We start from the raw sequence: 17,813 nt of genomic DNA on the forward strand, positions 1-17,813 counted from the left end.
ACCCTCCGGAGATGATCTCTACCTCACTCCATTCAGAATCTACGCAGAACGGTGGATTAGAATGTAGACCCCAAGTCAGAACACCAAGGGTCAAATCCTAGTTCTTCCATTTTATAGCTGTGTGACTTAACCTCTTTGTACAACAGTGTCCTCAGTTGTAAAATAAGGAGAAAAGTACCTACACCTACACACACACACACACACACACAATAATTTATTTATTAGGCGACCTCTTCCTAGAGGCTGCCATTTCTGTGAAATGAACCCTGGCGGGTGCCTATCCCTCGGCTAAATGCCTACTGATTCAAGAAAAAAGTCTCAACTTTTGCCCTTTAAACTGAGTTATCCTCCCCATGGTGTCTAATAAGTTGACTGAAGAACTGGTTATTTTTAGATTTTACCATCTAAAGACTTTAAGAACATACCCGGTATTTCCACATCCAAGTTGTCCTACTTGATATTCAAGCCAATTCACTTTCCCAAAGCCAGGGATTAACAGCCCCGCGAGCAGCTTCTGACTGCACTCGCCGCCGCGCCCCGCCTTGCGCCCGCCCCGCCTTGCGCCCGCCCCGCCTTGCGCCCGCCCCGCCCCGTCCCGCCCCGCCCCGCGACGGTCCCAGCCCGCACATGCGCAGTCGTGAGTCCTCGTGTCCTTGAGCATCCAGCTTCTTTCCCTCAAGTGGCTGGGGTTCCTGTTTCCTTCTTCGATTGACAACTTGTGGTAACCCTCGCACTTCTCTGGGCCAGTTTTTGCTTTTAAGTCTTTCCGGAGCTACCTGGAATTTAAATCATTTTGCTTTACTGTCATTAGCACCGCGCCCTTCCCCAAGAGCCTCCGAAGGGTTTGCGGCTTTTCCGTGGCGCAGTTCTCGCGAGAAGGTGACTTTCTGCTCGGTATTTCCTGGTTTCCAGAATCCTTAGCGCGAGGCGGAAAAAATATCCCAGCTTGTGTTGATGCTGCGATTTTGACTGAGACTTCCCACTATTTTTGTTTTGCTTCTCCAAGGAAAATGGCAGCTCCCGAGCAGCCGCTTGCGATATCAAGGGGATGCACGAGCTCCTCCTCGCTTTCCCCGCCTCGGGGCGACCGAACCCTTCTGGTCAGGCACCTGCCGGCTGAGCTTACCGCTGAGGAGAAAGAGGACTTGCTGAAGTACTTCGGGGCGCAGTCCGTGCGCGTCCTGTCAGATAAGGGGCGACTGGTAAGGGCGCGCCCCGCCGGAGTCTCCCGGGAAGGCCTTTGGCAAGCGACCGGGGAGGGGGAGCGCTGACAGGAGTAAGGCGGAAACGAGTGGGGAAGATGCACTTGTGTGAGGGAGCTCCCCCATCCTACCTCTTTTGTATCAGAATATCTGCTCTGCGAAGTGGAGTTTTAATCGGCTTGAGTCTGGATTAGTCATAGCACTGCAGAAAGGGCAATCGTGAACGACAAAGCAGAAGAATGGAAATTAGCTTAGTTATATTGAGTTTTCAGATCCATCCTGAGAGCCTCACAACTTTTTTGAATTTGGGGTTATTGCTTCTGGACTCAGCGTATTCTTACAAATGTGCATCAAGGGATTTTTAAAAGTCCTAGTTCATTTATAAGCCAATGTTAAATCGTTGATCAAAATAGAGAAGCTGCATTGGTGACTTGAGAATTAAATGCAGAATTTCAACTAGAAAAGGAGGCTTTTCATAAAAATTTCCCGATGGCATCTTTTAGGGAACATTTTTTTAGGACTGTTAAAAATACCTACGTAGGAATTTACACAATTACTTTGTTTTGCTTTATATCCAAAGATGTTTTGATTTCTCTTCATTAAAATAGGAATAGCGATGGGGCAAGACATCAGTGGTTTAAAAGTTTCACCAGGTGATTTTAATGTTAATGTGCAGCCCATGCTGAGAGTTACTGAATTATAAGAAAGGCCAATTTTGATCAGTTTAAGTGTCATTTATAGCCTCAAATTTAAAAAAAAAAAAATTATGGCTCAATTTAAGTGCGTTAGGTCATCGTGGATCAGATTAGACAAAATTAGAGTGTGCAATATAATTATTGAAGTAACTTTTAATAAGCACTGACCAGAGCTCTTCTTTAGCATAGTGTTTCTTTTACCGTTGACTTGTGTTTCTTTTCTGATGGTTTTTAAAATCTTTATAATTTACGTTTAAAAGTATGCTTCTCCCATTGAACATTATTACAGAGATAAAGCACAAAGGAAATATGCAGCTTGAAGAACGATTTCTCTGTTGGTGAATGTTTTTAAACTGTGCATTGTTATGTATAGAGGAAAGTTTAAAATCTTTAGGTCTGTCATAAATGAAAGAAATAAATTTTTAGTTGGTTGAAAGTGACCCTCTGTGTAGAAGAGGTCTTTAAACTTTTGGTCTTTTGAACTATTTGCATGTGTAAAACGTGTGTCTTTATATGATAGAGATTGCATAGCTTTCATCTCAAGTCTGCCTCAAAAAATGTTGAAAACCACTGGACTGAAATTAGTGATCAGTTAAATGGTTTTGACTTTTCATACTTTCCCATGATGTTATTAACATGTCACATTACTCCACTGGTAAAATGTCAGATTTCTTTATGAGAAACTGAAATTATATTGGAAGTAATTTGTACCTTAACTCTGTTTCAGAAACATACAGCTTTTGCCACATTCCCTAACGAAAAAGCAGCTATAAAGGTATGACTTTTTCTTGACTATTAAAGTTGTCAAAAGTATCCTCTTATCCAGTCTTGGTTCAGATAATGTTAAACTGTGGTTTTTAAGAAGCAAAAGCATTTGTATTGCAACAGTTTCCCCAACAGACTACATTTGATTTGTTAGTTGGTAGATATTGCCCAGTCCTTTAGTAAATTATCTGTAAACCAAAACTAACTGCATATGTAATTAAAATAATTTCTAAATGATTTAGATTGATAAATATCTCTGTGACTGTTACAAGGTAAGATGTTTCAAGTGTTAAAAGGAGAATATACATTTCTTTAAAATGCCAGGGAATCATTCACAAAGGAAGTGATCTTTTAGCTAGAAGTCTAATGATAATTGGATTTTTTCAACAGGAAACAAGGTGAGATGGGCCTTCGGGGCTTGGGGAACACCAAATAAAGCTGGGAGTCATTGCAAGTTATAAGTGGAGCAGGAGCTAAGGGTTGAGATGGAAGTGGGACTTGAAAAATAGATTGAGTCTGGGAGAGAGGTATTGAGTTTGGTTTAGTAGGTGTGCACTTGATACTTTTGAGCTGGCTCATAATATAATCAGGCCTGTGAAAGATATCTGGTATAGCTCGTATCATGGATGGATTGGATGCGCAGAATTATTACAGGTAGGAGACCAAATGGAAGGCTGTTATAATGGCCAAGGCAAGAATAACTATCTGAAGAAGACAGTAAGAAGACAAAGGAGGAAGTAGATATATACTTAATAGAGATTGAGTTTGTAGGTTTTATAATATAGGGGTTGAGAGAGACGGGTTCAGGATATTTGGATTGAGGATTGAGTTATTTGGGTTGTTATATTAGCTGACATGAGGATCCAGAGAATGTTTGCAAAAGTATATGATGAATTCAAATGTCATCTGTTAACTTGGAGGGGTCCCTGGGCTACTTTTGTGGAAATATTTAAAAATATCAGTCTAGAGCTGAGGCATGGTGAAGAATGGAAAGATTCTTCAGTCATGTAAATAGATATGATTGCCCAAAGGATAATAAGCTAGGAGAGAAGAATGGGAAGGAGCAGTTAAAGTAGGAGAACTAGAAAGGAAATTATCACTGATGCAAAGAGAAGTGTGTTTTAAGAAGATGAAATCCTGTGATGATGCAAAATGAGGAATGAACACTTCTATTAAAGTCTTTTTGCCATGAAACAATAGAAATGACCCAAATTTTCATTGGTAAAAGGAAGGGAAACCTTAAATCACATTATGTCCATATACTGGACTGCAGCTGTCTGAGAATGATATCAAGTGGTGTGTGTTAATAGAGAATGATAGCCCAGAGTACATGAATAAAGTTGTGAAACATTATGATGTAACCTCAGATTTTTTGAAACTAATAGTGTACATGTTAGCATATGCACAGGAAAAAAATATGACAGAACTATACACCAAAATGTTAAAAACATCTTTCTCTGAGAGTAGGATTACAGAGGGCTTTCATATTATATTAATATGTACTTTTATAATGATAGGTAATTTTTTTTTTTCAGAAAAAAAGTCTTTTTAAAAATATAGCATAATACATTATAAATAAAGTATGGGAATGAAAAACACATTGTTTTAGGGTCAAAAATAACTTGGAGGAGAGCACATGGAGCCAGTCATTGTCTTTGGAAATGTTTGTAGTGAAAGGAAGCAGTAAGAGGTTAATGGCAGTATTGATAGGGCTTTTAGGCTAGAGAACATTTGGCCTTATTGGAAAGTGATAGATTAAGAAAACAAAGGGAGAAATGTTCAAGAATAGAGTAAGTAGCCAAGTTAGGTAGGAGGCGTTAACATTAAAAGTGAAAAGCTATAAATCTTTGAGAATAAGAACTTATGTGATACCCATTTTGAGAGGAAGAAAGTTGGAGTAAGTCAGGTTAGATGACCTTCATTTCATATAATCAAGCTTCACTGATAATGAAGAGGTCTAACATTCATTTAGGGTCTTGAAAATTATTGAAACATTTTAAAACTAACTTTGTATGATGATGTAAGGCAGGGATCCTCAAACCCCGGGACACGGACTGGTACCCAGACACAGCCTGGTACCCAGCCACGCCCTGTTAGAAGCTGGGCCGCACAGCAGGGTCTGTGGGGATGAGGGGTACATTTCTGACCCCTCAGGCTGCCTGAGCTCTACCTCCAATCAGATCAGCAGTGCCTTGGCCACTGTTCTGATCTGCACATGCAAGGGATCTAGGTTGCACTCTCAATGAGAATCTGACTAATGTCTTATGGTCCGAGGTGAATCAGTTTCATCTCGAAACTATCTCCCCACCCCCTACCCCGGCCTGTGGAAAAATTGTCTTACACAAAACCGGTCCCTGGTTAAGGCTTGTAGTTTCATGTGTTGTAAAATATTAAGTGCCTACTATGTGCTAGATGCTGTTTTAGGTTTTGGAATTATATGTGAACAAAAACAAACATAATTATAGTTTGTAGTCTCAAAAAGGGAGACAGAAAATAATCTTTAATATTTTAGAAGACGATAAATGCTATGGAAAAAGGACAAGTAGAGCAATAAGATCGGGAGTGCTAAGTGGGGAGAGGTCAGGCTGTAGTTAGGGTTATAGTTGAACAACAATTTGAAGGATACGAAGGGAGTTAGCTAATGAAATTTCTGGGAGAAGTATGTTTGAATTAGAGGAGCAGCTGGATCAGGGGCTCTAGGATGTGACCATGCCTGTCATGTTGTTCAAGGAAACCACTGTGACTGGAGCATACATAGTGGGAGTGATCTGTGGGAGCAGGGGTGGGAGTGAGCATTGGATCTGAAGTCAGAGAAGTCATAGAATCTATATTATGTAGATTATAGTAAGGAATTTAGATTACTGTCAGTAAAATAGGGAGCCATTGGAACAAGGGGGTGACCTGATCTGACATATTTCAAAGGATTGCTTTCTCTGTTGTGACTAGACTGAAGGGAGGGAAGGTAGAAACAAGGAAATCCATTAAAATGTTGTGGTAATTCAGTCCAGAATTGATGGTTGCCTTGACCACAATGGTAGTGGTTAGCGGTGATTAGATTCTTTATATAGTTCGAAGATAGAAGCAAGGATTTCTTATTGTATTTATTCCAATAGGTTTTGGGGGAGCAGGTGGTGTTTAGTTACATAAGTTCTTTAGTTATGATTTCTGAGATTTTGATGTACCTGTCACCCAAGCAATATACACTGTGCCCATTGTGAAGTCTTTTATCCCTCACCCCCACCCCCCACACTTTCTCCTGAGTCCCCAAAGTCCATTGTATCATTCTTATGCCTTTGGGTCCTCATAGCGTAGCTCCTGCTTAGGAGTGAGAACATATGATGTTTGGTTTTCCATTCCTGAGTTACTTCACTTAGAATAATGATCTCCCATTCCATCTAGGTTGCTACAAATGCCATTATTTTGTTCCTTTTTATAGCTGAGTAATATTCCATGTTTCATATTTATATCTATATCTATATATATCTATATCTATATATATCTATATATATGTCTATATATACCTATATACATATATCTATATATCTATATCTCACAACTTCTTTATCCACTCATTGATTGATGGACATTTGGGCTGGTTCCATATTTTTGCAGTTGCAAATTGTGCTGCTATAAACATGCATGTGCAACTATCTTTTTTGTATAATGACTTATTGTCGTCTGGGTAGATACTCAGTAGCTGGATCAAATGGTAGGTCTACTTTTAGTTCTTTAAGGAATCTCCACACTATTTTTCATACTTACTGTACTAGTGTACATTCTCACCAGCAGTGTGGAAGTCCCTTTCACCACATTTCTGCCAACATCTATTATGTCTTGATTTTTTCATTATGACCATTATTGCAGCAGTAAGGAGGTATTTCTTCGTGATTTTGATTTGCGTTTCCCTGATCATTAGTGATGCTGAGCATTTTTTCATGTTTGCCGGCCATTTGTATGTCTTATTTTGAGAATTGTTTATTCATGTCCTTAGCCCATGGGCTTGTTTTTTTTTTCTTGCTGATTCATTTGGATTCCTTGTAGATTCTGGATATTAGTCTTTTTTTGGATGTATAGATTGCAGATATTTTCTCCCACTCTGTGGGTTGTCTGTTTGTTGATTGTTTCTTTTACTGTGCAGAAGCTTTTTAGTTTAATTAAGTCCCATCTGTTTATCTTTGTTTCTGTTGCATTTGCTTTTGGGTTCTTGGTCATGACGTCTTTGCCAAAGCCAATGTCTAGAAGGGTTTTTCCGATGTTATCTTCTAGAATTTTTGTGGTTTCAGGTCTTAGATTTAAGTCCTTGATCCATCTTGAGCTGATTTTTGTATAAGGTGAGAGATGAGGATCTAGTTTCATTCTTCTACATGCGGCTTGCCAATGATCCCAGCACCATTTGTTGAATAAGGTGTCTTTTCCCCACTTTATGTTTTTGTTTGCTTTGTGGAAGATCAGTTTCCTGTAAGTATTTGGGTTTATTTCTGGGTTCTCTATTCTGTTCCATTGGTCTATGTGCCTATTTTTATACCAGTACCATGCTGTTTTGATGACTTTCGCCTTATGGTATAGGCAAACAGGATTTCTTAATGGCTTGGATATGGAATGTGGGAAAGAAGCATTAAGGATGATTACAAGATTTTTGACCTGAATAACTGGAATAGACTTGCCATCATCTGAAACAGAGATGGCTCCTGGTGGAGCACATTTTTGGCTGGGGGAGAGATTAAGCGGTTTAGCTTCTGTAATGTTGATTTTGAAACGTTTGTTAGAAACCTATGGGGCACTATCCATTATTTGAATATGTGTTTCTTGACTTCAGGACAGAAGTCTGCGCTGAAATTATAAATTAGTGAATCATTAGCATATGGATTTAAACTTCAGATGCTGGATTAAATCACCAAGATAATATGTTGAGATAGAGAGGAAGACCAGGACAAGAGCTCTGGAGCATTCCAACATTAAGAATGTGAGAGAAGGCACAAGTCAAAGAGATGGAGGAGTGGAAACCAGTGAGCTAGGAAGAAAATTATGAGAACGTATGAAGTCTTGAAGCCAAGTGAATGACATGTATCAAGGAAGAAGTGATTAACTATGTTAAATGCAATCAAGTGAAGACTAGGAGTTGATCATTAGCCTAACAATACAAAATTTGTTGTCTATGATAAGCAGTCTCATTAAACTTATTAAAGCATTAACCTGATTGAAATAGGTTTGAAACTGAATAGGCAGAGAGGAGTTGTAGATAGAGGGTTTATATAACTTCTACAGAGTTTTACTGCAAAACTAATAATGCAAATTTAGGATGGGAGAAATAAGAGCATGTTTTCATACTGATATGGATAATCCAATAGAGGACAGAAAATTAACAGTTTAAATAAGAGTACCCCCCACACCCCCCACCACACACATTTCCAGAACATAGCTAAATAAAGACCCTCGAGTAGATGAGAGGATGGAATTTAGTATATAAGTCAGGCAGCTGGATTTAGATAGGAATGTGGATAGTTAATAGATTATAACAGATAGAACATAGAATTTTGGCATGCATATGCTGGTAGATGGGGAGTTATAGTGGAAATCTGATATTCTCATGTCATCACTTCAGCTGTCTCAAAATAGAAAACCAGGTGCTAGGCTAACGGAATGCAAGAAAAATATTGTGAGGTTAAGGAACAAGGAGAAAGTACAAAATATTCTCTTATAGATGGGAAAAATAGACTACGATTGTAATAAGTAATTTTGTGGTATCATTAAAGGTCACCCTGCAATTTGTGGTGCTGTTATAAATTGAAAGTAAGGCCAGGGAAATTTGTTTGTTTGTTTTCTAGCCATTTTCAGCTGTCTGGGTATAAGCAGAGCTGGCATAAAGTGGAATTTAGTGAGATTTTTATTTTCCTCAGTTATAGGAAGTAGTCCTTTAATAAGTACTAAAGGCTTGATAGCCTGAATTTAAAAATAAATTAGGAAATAATCAAGGAAATGTTTACAGCATTAGCAAAAAAAAAAAGTATATGTAGGGACCAGCCCCACAGGGTCAGTGGGTTTTTCTCCCCATGTGTTTAGATGCGAGACTGTAGAAATAAAGACACAAGACAGAGATAAAAAACAGCTGGGCCCGGGGGACCACCACCACAAGACGCGGAGACCAGTAGTGGCCCCGAATGCCAGGCTTTGCTGATATTTATCGGATACAAGACAAAGGGGCAGGGTAAGGAGTGTGAGCCATCTCCAATGGTAGGTAAGGTCACATGGGTCACGTGTCCATTGGACAGGGGATCCTTCCCTGCCTGGCAGCCGAGGCAGAGAGAGAGAGAGAGAGAGAGCGCGCTTATGCCATTATTTCTGCATATCAGAGACTTTTAGTACTTTCACTGATTTTGCTACTGCTATCCAAAAGGCAGAGCCAGGTGTACAGGATGGAATATGAAAGTGGACTAGGAGCGTGACCACTGAAGCACAGCATCACCGGGAGACAGGCCTTTGGATAACTGCGGGCAGACCTGACTGATGTCAGGCCCTCCACAAGAGGTGGAGGAGTAGAGTCTTCTCTAAACTCCCCCGGGGAAAGGGAGACTTCCTTTCCCGGTCTGCTAAGTAGCTGGTGTTTTTCCTTGGCACCGACACTACCACTAGACCACAGTCCGCTTGGCAACAGGCGTCTTCCCAGATGCTGGTGTTACCGCTAGACCAAGGAGCCCTCTAGTGGCCCTGTCTGGGCGTGACAGAGGGCTCACACTTGTCTTCTGGTCACTTCTCACTATGTCCCTTCAGCTCCTATCTCTGTATGGCCTGATTTTTCCTAGGTTATAATTGTAGAGCAAGGATTATTATAATATTGGAATAAAGAGTAATTACTACAAACTAATGATTAATGACATTCATATATAATCATATCTATGATCTAGATCTACTATAGCTCTTGTTGTTTTATGTATTTTATTATACGGGAACAGCTCGTGTCCCTGGTCTCTTGCCTCCGCACCTGAGTGGCTTGCCGCCCACAGTGTAAACATTGGTCTCTAACAGATCATTTTTAGTACAATTGTGAAATGTTTACTCTTGTTCTTTTAACTCCAGGCATTGACAAGACTCCATCAGCTGAAACTTTTAGGTCATACTTTAGTCGTTGAATTTGCAAAAGAACAAGATCAAGTTCACTCCCCGTGTCCCACTTCAGGCTCTGAAAAAAAAAAAAGGTATGTAGATAATACATTTTGTAACATTTTTAAAGTTTTTTTTTTTTTTTTTTTCAATCAGTTATACAGTTATTGTATTGGTTTCAGACTAGCCAGTAAGTAATTGGAAGAGTAGTGACAGATTTTTCCATTAAATCTAGCACAGTAAAACAATATCTTTATTTTTGCCCCTAATTGTGCATTAGGAACTAGATTTAATATTACAGTTTAATCAGTGTGAAGTTGGAAGGGAGTGGGCTGAAATGAATTCATCTTCAACCTTCAGTGGAGGGAAAATAACCAGTATAATATTTTTGTATCAAAGATAACACAATGTGATAAAATCAAGACTGGCATTTGGTTTCCAGCTTTGACTTTTTATAGTACACCTTGACAAATTTGCTTTACACTAGTGGTTCTCAAAGTGTGGTCCCTAGATCAGCTGTATCATCTGTAAACTTGATCAAACTACAGAACCTTGAGCTTTTTTAACCCTGTCTTACTGAATCAGAAACTTCATTGAGGGATGGAAGGGATGGGAAAATGCTCTAGAAGTCTATGAGTTTTAATAAACTCTCCAACTGATTATGACATACATTAATGACATTTGATTACCACTATTTTATACCATGTAAACTTTAGTTTTATTTTTGGTCAGTGACAATTATGCCATCTTCATAGTCTTGCTATGAAGAGTAAATGAAAATGTGTAGTGCTGAATAATAATTTTATTATTATAGCACTTCTGTACTAATAATAATACAGAAGGGATTTAGTGAAGGTTAATTTTAGTTCCCTTCCCATTTATAGGTGTTTGCTTGAGAAATACTTGAAAGTTTTTTTTTTTTTTTTTTAATCAAACTGTTTTTATAATGACATGTTTGAAAAGGTAATTTATCTTTTTTGTGTGCAGTTTTTCACTCTTTGGAAAGTTGAGATTAACTTTGATTCTGTATGTCCCAGGTCTGACGACCCTGTCGAAGATGATAAAGAAAAAAAAGAACTTGGTTATTTAACAGTGGAAAATGGAATTGCACCAAACCATGGGTTAGCATTTTTATTTGCTTTTCTTTTGCTTTTGATCTGTGTTGTATACAGATACACAGATGTCTTACTGCTTTTTCCTTATGGTATATTGTGATATACAGATATCTTCATATATATTGTGATATACAGATATCTTATTGCTTATTGAATATTGTTTTATATACAGATACCTTATTGCAAATAAGATAATTTAAGATAATTTTAAAAACAAAGATATTTATTTTCATGTATATTTTTAATATGTTGAATCACATTTTGAGTTACGAGTTTGTCACTGAATTCAGTGCAGAGAAAGCATCTCTTGAAATGTTCAGAGATACAAGGTAAACCTCTGCCAAGAAATACAGTAGCTTATTTTTCTTTTTAAACGTACTTTGCATCTTTTAGGAACAAGATAAATCTAATAGTACTGTATCATTTGAGCAGTGTGTTTGTTACCAGGTTACCTAAAATGAGTTAGTGATACGAAATTATTAAAACATAAGCATCTTAAATGTTTTTTATTTTATAGGCTGACTTTTCCTTTAAATTCATGCCTCAAGTATATGTACCCACCACCTTCCAGCACAATTCTTGCAAACATAGTAAATGCCTTGGCAAGTGTGCCTAAGTTCTATGTACAGGTAAGTAGAATAAAACTTTTCCTAAAAGGACTTGTTTATATAGCTTGCTATTTTATTTTCCATGCTGATTCTCATAAAAGTAATCAGACTAATTCTAGACAGCCAGTGATACACTACTTTAAATGTAATTAAATATTTACTACTTTCAAGTAAAGACTTTTATAAGGTATAATGTAAGTGGATACTAATAAACAGAAGCTAGTTTGGGAAATGTAATTTGTGATAATTCTCTATTACTTTAGAATACACCATTAAATAGAGATTCAGACCCCTGAGCAAATGCTTAAAAATATTGGCAGTAATAGCATGTTTTTTTGAAGTACAAAGTATAGATGTATTTTAATGTATTTCTCTGTTTTATAATTTTACAATAATTGAGGTAAAGATATAAAATCATTTCAAGTAGGTTTTATATTGCAAGAACATTACGTTCTTAGCAACGGGACTAATTGAACATGTAGAATTGACATTTTAGGAAGGTTAATCTGAGATACACCAATGCCTTGTTTTACCTTATGCAGAGATCCTAAAGTCAAGAGATGGGCAGGTCTTCCTTTACACTCAATTAATAAATAGTGTTATTGCAAAGTTTCTTAGTATGTAAAATACAAGATGTGAGTTGAATCAATTTATATGTGAATTTAAATGTTTTACCATTTTAAGGTCCTTCATCTTATGAATAAAATGAATTTGCCCACACCTTTTGGACCAATTACTGCGCGACCTCCCATGGTAAGACAGCTCTTAGAATTTTGAAGTCAAAATTTCTCTTCCCGAATGGGATTATTGAGGCTGAATTATACAGGTGTTGTAGCGACCTCTGATGTACATTGAAAATAAGGAACAGATATAAAGTAATATGATGATAACAGAAGAACTGAGAACTGTAAGTGAGGAAAAGCCAGAATATGAAAGAAATGCTTTTGGCAATAAAGACTATCATATCATCCAGCATTGTTAAGTTCTTTGAGCCAAAACATTGTGCCATCCTATAAGGTAGTTACGCTTAACTAGATTACCTAAGGATTTCATTGTTCTGGTTTTGTCACAAATAGAGCTTTGTTTGCAAAAGACGAAAAAGGGTGCTGGTATTTTTATTAGACTTGACTATGCAAATCTGTCAATAATTTAGAAGTAGGCTATACCTGCTCTTGAATAATTTTAGTTATTATTTTGCTCTAGTACTCTTAGTATATTTATAAATAATAGCAATGCAAAATTATTAATACATTGAGTGTTCATATATGAATAGAAGAGAATTTGGTTGGGGATTTGCTACTTTTCTAATGTATGTACTATTAACTTTAGGATTTGTTTGTTATTTTTGTTTGTTTGTTTGTTTTTGTAACCCCAGCACCTACTCAATGCTTGATATATTACTGGAGAATTAATTAAGATTATATTAACTGCTGTTAACAAATAAATTCTTAGTCATTTAATACAATAAAAATGATTTTTTTGTCATGTCACATCCTTTCCAAAAGTAGAGCAGAGGGATATTTTGCTCTACTGAGCCATGAAAAACACCTGAATTGTTTTGACTGTGTGCCTTCTCAGATTGATGAAGACATTGCTACACAGTCTGCAGATCAGGAAGGAAAAATTATATGTGGGAGTTTCTAATTGTCTCATTTCATTGGCTATAACTCAGTTACAAGGGGAAGTATAACTACAGAGGATCTTTGAAAATTTAGTTCAGCTGAGGGTGAAGGAAGAAGACGCACATTTTGTGATCAGCTAGTGATCTGCCCTACAGGGTGTTCGCTCAACATGTGTAGAATGTGTTAAAAAAAATGTGATAGAAATGAGAATGAAGTATTCAAATGGAGTTTGTTCTATAAATATTTTAGACTGCCGTAGTATTTTTGTTTTATTCTTTTAATTAGTATGAAGACTATATGCCATTGCATGCACCTCTTCCACCCACATCTCCTCAGCCACCTGAGGAACCTCCTTTGCCAGACGAGGATGAGGAATTATCTAGTGAAGAATCAGAATATGAAAGCACTGATGATGAGGACCGACAGAGGTTTGTAACATGAAATGTTTGTTTAGTTTCCAAGAAACATAGAATGTAAGAAAGAGACTCTTGCTCTCCCTAGATTTTGTGTTTATAATTCTTCATAGTTTTGAGTGATTAGAATTTGTCCTCAGCCCCCCAACACCTCAAGCATATATAGCAGCTATAAATTAAGACCTGAGAATAGATACCAAGACCTAAGTGAAAATTTTTGGATTATGCATAATTTTTTAGATTGATGATTATGGTATTATAAACTACGTTCGAGCCTTGTTATTTGTGGATTCCATATTGGCGAATTTGCCTACGTGCTAAAATTTATTTGTGACTCCAAAATCAATAATTGATGTGCTTTTTATTAATTATTATTCTTCTTATTTTTTCTTTTGACATGGAGTTTTGCTGTTATTGCCCAGGCTGGAGTGCAATGGCGTGATCTCAGCTTACCACAACTTCCGCCTCCCAGGTTGAAGCGATTTTCCTGCCTCAGCCTCCTGAGTAGCTGGGATTACAGGCATGTGCCACCATGCCTGGATAAATTTTTGTGTTTTTCGTAGAGATGGGGTTTCTCCATGTTAGTCAGGCTGGTCTCGAACTCCCACCTCAGGTAATCCGCCTGCCTCAGCCTCCCAAAGTGCTGGGATTACAGGCATGAGCCACCATGCCTGATCTTGATGTGCTGTTTAAAGTTTTTGGTGGAAATGGACATTGTGCCATGCGGTGAAAAATTTAAGTCAGTCAACACACAGGTTCCCAGATGAAGTCAAATAAAGTCACCCTCTAAGAGCCTTTTGTTTCAGTTCTCATACTACAAACAAGTATCCTTTTCATGGTCTGTTCAGCACTACCTTTTTTTTTACATTTTTGAGTTTTTTTGTTGTGACTCTTGTGTTTAAAATGGCCTTCGAGCATGGTGTTGAAGTGCTCTTTAGTGTTCCTGAGCTCAAGAAGGCTATGTCAAGCCTGATGGAGAAAATACATGGTTTTCCTTCAGGCCAGAGTTATGGTGGTATTGACTGTGAGTTCAATGCTAATGATTCAATAGTGTATATTAAGTAAGGTGTTCTTAGACATAAACATATATTAAACAAGGTAATGTATTGATCAGATGACAAGATGTTGTAAACAAAGGCTTCCAGGAACCTAATCCTGAATTTTCCTAGGGACAGTGATTTAGTGTTTATGGTAACCTTAGAACATAACTACTGCAAATAATGAACTTCGACTGTGTTCATGTTTTGACAGATGCTTATTCTTCTGGACTTTATTTACCTCAGGATAATTTCTAGAGCAATTCTTTAGGATTTTATACAAAACTATTCATAGTAACTACTGCAGATGAATTATTCTTTTTATTGATAGTTCTTGACAATCTACATATTTTATTTAAGGATTCTGACAAACAATAGTACATTGTTAATAATGTTCATGTATATAATCCACAGCCTGACTTAGAACAAGAGTTGCCAAACGGTTTCTTTATAGGTCCAAAGAGTAAATATTTTTGACTTTGTGAGACATGTGGTCTCTGTTGTGGCTACTCAGTTCTACCCTTGGAGTAGGAAAGCATCCATGGATAGTATACGTAATGAGTTGATATGGCCTTATTCCAACTAGACTTTATTTATAAAAACAGGCAGCCAGCTGGATTTGGTCATTGAGCTGTAGTTTGTCAACCCCTATCTGCAGGACTCTGATGGTAAAATGATCGAAATCTTAGGTGACTATGCACAGAAGAAGTGGTATATAGGAGGAGTGAGTGATTGGCATGAGGCAGAACCCAAGCAGAGACTCTGAGCAACATACACAAATAATTGCAATTTGACTGAGTTAGTGTCCACCTAAGTAGTGGTACAATGTGCAGTGTATTCTCTTTGTAAGGAAAGAGTTACAATCAAAGCATAGATGGGGCTGAAACTACAAAATGGGAGTGAATACAGTATCTGTCTTGGACAGAGACGTTTAGGGAAGCTGGCAGTTCCTGATAGATGATTACTTTAACTTGTTGCTAAAAGAAAAAGAATAGTATAGAGTGTTAACTCTGGTTTAATTACTTAGCCTCTGTGAACTTCACTTTCTTTATAAAAATAATAATAGTAATTAAAAATGCTATAGTAAACTAGCCAAACCCTTTTTTGTTTGTTTACTTAGATTTCCATTAAAGGATGTAGTGTGGAATTCTAACAGTAATTCATCTTGAGTCCTGAGAGAGAACATAGCCTTTGCATGTACCAAGCTCTAGTTTCCTGCTTCTCTGTTATCTTCAGGAAATGTAATAAGACCTAAACAAAACAAAAATGGTACAGGTTGAGTACCTCTAAACTAAATCTGAAATCCAGAATGCTTCAAACTCTGAAATTTTTTGAGTACCAGTATGATACCACATATGGCTGGCTTAGTGACACCTTTGCTTGTTTTCTTTCTTTCTTTTTTTTTTTTTTAAGGCAGGGTCTTACTCTTTTGCCCTAACTGGAGTGCAGTGATGTAATCATGGCCTACTGCATGCTCAACCTCCCGGGCTCAAGCAGTCTGCCCGCATCAGTCCCAGTAGCTGGGACTACAAGCATGTGCTACCACACCTGGTTAATATTTTTCGTATTTTTGTAGTGATAGGGTTTCACTATGTTGCACAGGCTGGTCTCAAAATCCTGGGCTCAAGTGACCCGCCCTCCTTGTCCTCCCAAAGTGCTGGCATTATAGGTGTGAGCCACCGTGTCCAGCCAACACTTTTGCTTTCTGATGTTTCCATGTACACAAACTTTATTTCATGTACAAAATTATTAGGAATATTATATAAAATTATCTTCATCTTTTGTGTATAAGTTGTATATGAAATGTAAATGAATTTTGTGTTTAAAGTTGTGTCTCATCCTCAAGAGATCTCATGTATATGCAAATATTACAAAACCGATGTAATTCTGGTTCCAACCATTTTGGATAAGGAGTGCTCAACCTGTATTATTCATTTATTCAGCAAATCATTATTGATTACTGACTATATGTCTAGCACTCTTGTAGAGGCTTGATGTACTTTGGGTCAGCAATTTATAAATGTAGACATACACTGTGAATAACTAAATTTTTTCATAAAGTTTTTAGTAAACCATGGTTTTTAGAAAGGGTTTAAAAATTTATAGCATATGTTTTCATTTTCCCTCAGGGAAAAAGGTTTAAAGCTTATTTGAACAATACCCTCCTTCCTCTCTTTTGTATTTTGTTATGTGCATATATTTATTTTGCTTTCAAATTTTACAAATATAACCCTGAGAAGTAGAGCTGGGACTAACGGTTTTCAAATTCCTGCTCTGTAGATGATACAGAAATACCTAGACAAGATCTATCTTTAATATTAAATATTCATACTCTTAATAGAGAAAAGCTATGTACAAAGTGTTATCACTTCCTGAAACTACTTCAGAGCATAGTACAGGATTTGAAAACTGTTCTCAAGTAATTTAAGTTACCTTATTTATAGGATGATTGATTTGCAACAGTTATGCACAAAAAGCTTTTAAATGACGTATTTCAGTCCGGGCTCTGTTTAATAATTAGAATATGAATAAAAATCATTTAAGAACATTAATATTATATCAATTTTATTATTGTATCTTGTTCAACTGTTTGGCATTGAAGTTCAACCATTTTATTTGGGCAACTGCTTATGATGAGACATACATTTTAAAAATTGATAACATGTAATTAAGTCTATTTTTAATTTTTTCCAAGTAAGATGAAAGCTGAGCAAGGCAATTTAGTATTTGAGCTTTTCTCAAATTGGTTATCTCTTAATTGATAGTGTTCTGTATATTTGATATAAGTAAAACATTTTAAAATTTAAATTATATACCAAAATATAAATTTAACTTTAATAGAAACAGTGGTAAATAGCTATGGTTCTAGAAAGGAAATTTTGTTTATCATTCTTCTCCTCATTGTAGAATGAACAAATTAATGGAACTAGCAAATCTTCAGCCCAAAAGACCAAAAACAATAAAGCAGCGCCATGTGAGAAAAAAGAGAAAAATAAAGGATATGTTGAATACACCTTTGTGTCCTTCACACAGGTAATTTTATTTGAACTATGAAATGAGGGTTGTTTGTATGTACTTTGTTTATTTGCTTAATTCACATCATTCTTCAAGCTGGCATTTGTTTCCTTTCAATGTTCTTGGTTTACCATTGGCTTCCTAGTTGCCAAATTTATAAATATTCATAGTTCTCTCACAGTTGACCAGTACTCTCTTCTCTGTCCTAAGCCTTCATGTATTTTCTTCCAGCTTGCTGTCTGC

The 17,813-nt window shown here is 36.9% G+C and overlaps 1 protein-coding gene across 2 annotated transcripts in view; it reads left to right on the top strand.

The window, feature by feature from the left end:
- The first annotated feature begins 623 nt into the window (after positions 1-623).
- RNPC3 (RNA-binding region (RNP1, RRM) containing 3) overlaps positions 624-17,813 on the top strand; it is a 30,221-nt gene continuing 13,031 nt past the window's right edge. For both annotated transcript variants that reach the window (XM_011975942.1, XM_011975948.1), the window contains exons 1-8: positions 624-1,202; positions 2,625-2,672; positions 9,737-9,855; positions 10,798-10,881; positions 11,393-11,504; positions 12,168-12,236; positions 13,391-13,533; positions 17,463-17,588. In XM_011975942.1, the coding sequence (XP_011831332.1) occupies positions 1,011-1,202; positions 2,625-2,672; positions 9,737-9,855; positions 10,798-10,881; positions 11,393-11,504; positions 12,168-12,236; positions 13,391-13,533; positions 17,463-17,588 (893 nt within the window). In that variant the 5' untranslated portion in view covers positions 624-1,010. The remainder of the gene's footprint in view (positions 1,203-2,624; positions 2,673-9,736; positions 9,856-10,797; positions 10,882-11,392; positions 11,505-12,167; positions 12,237-13,390; positions 13,534-17,462; positions 17,589-17,813) is intronic.

The sequence above is a fragment of the Mandrillus leucophaeus genome, unplaced genomic scaffold (genome assembly GCF_000951045.1).
Source record: "Mandrillus leucophaeus isolate KB7577 unplaced genomic scaffold, Mleu.le_1.0 Scaffold1012, whole genome shotgun sequence".
Classification (NCBI taxonomy): Eukaryota; Metazoa; Chordata; class Mammalia; order Primates; family Cercopithecidae; genus Mandrillus; species Mandrillus leucophaeus.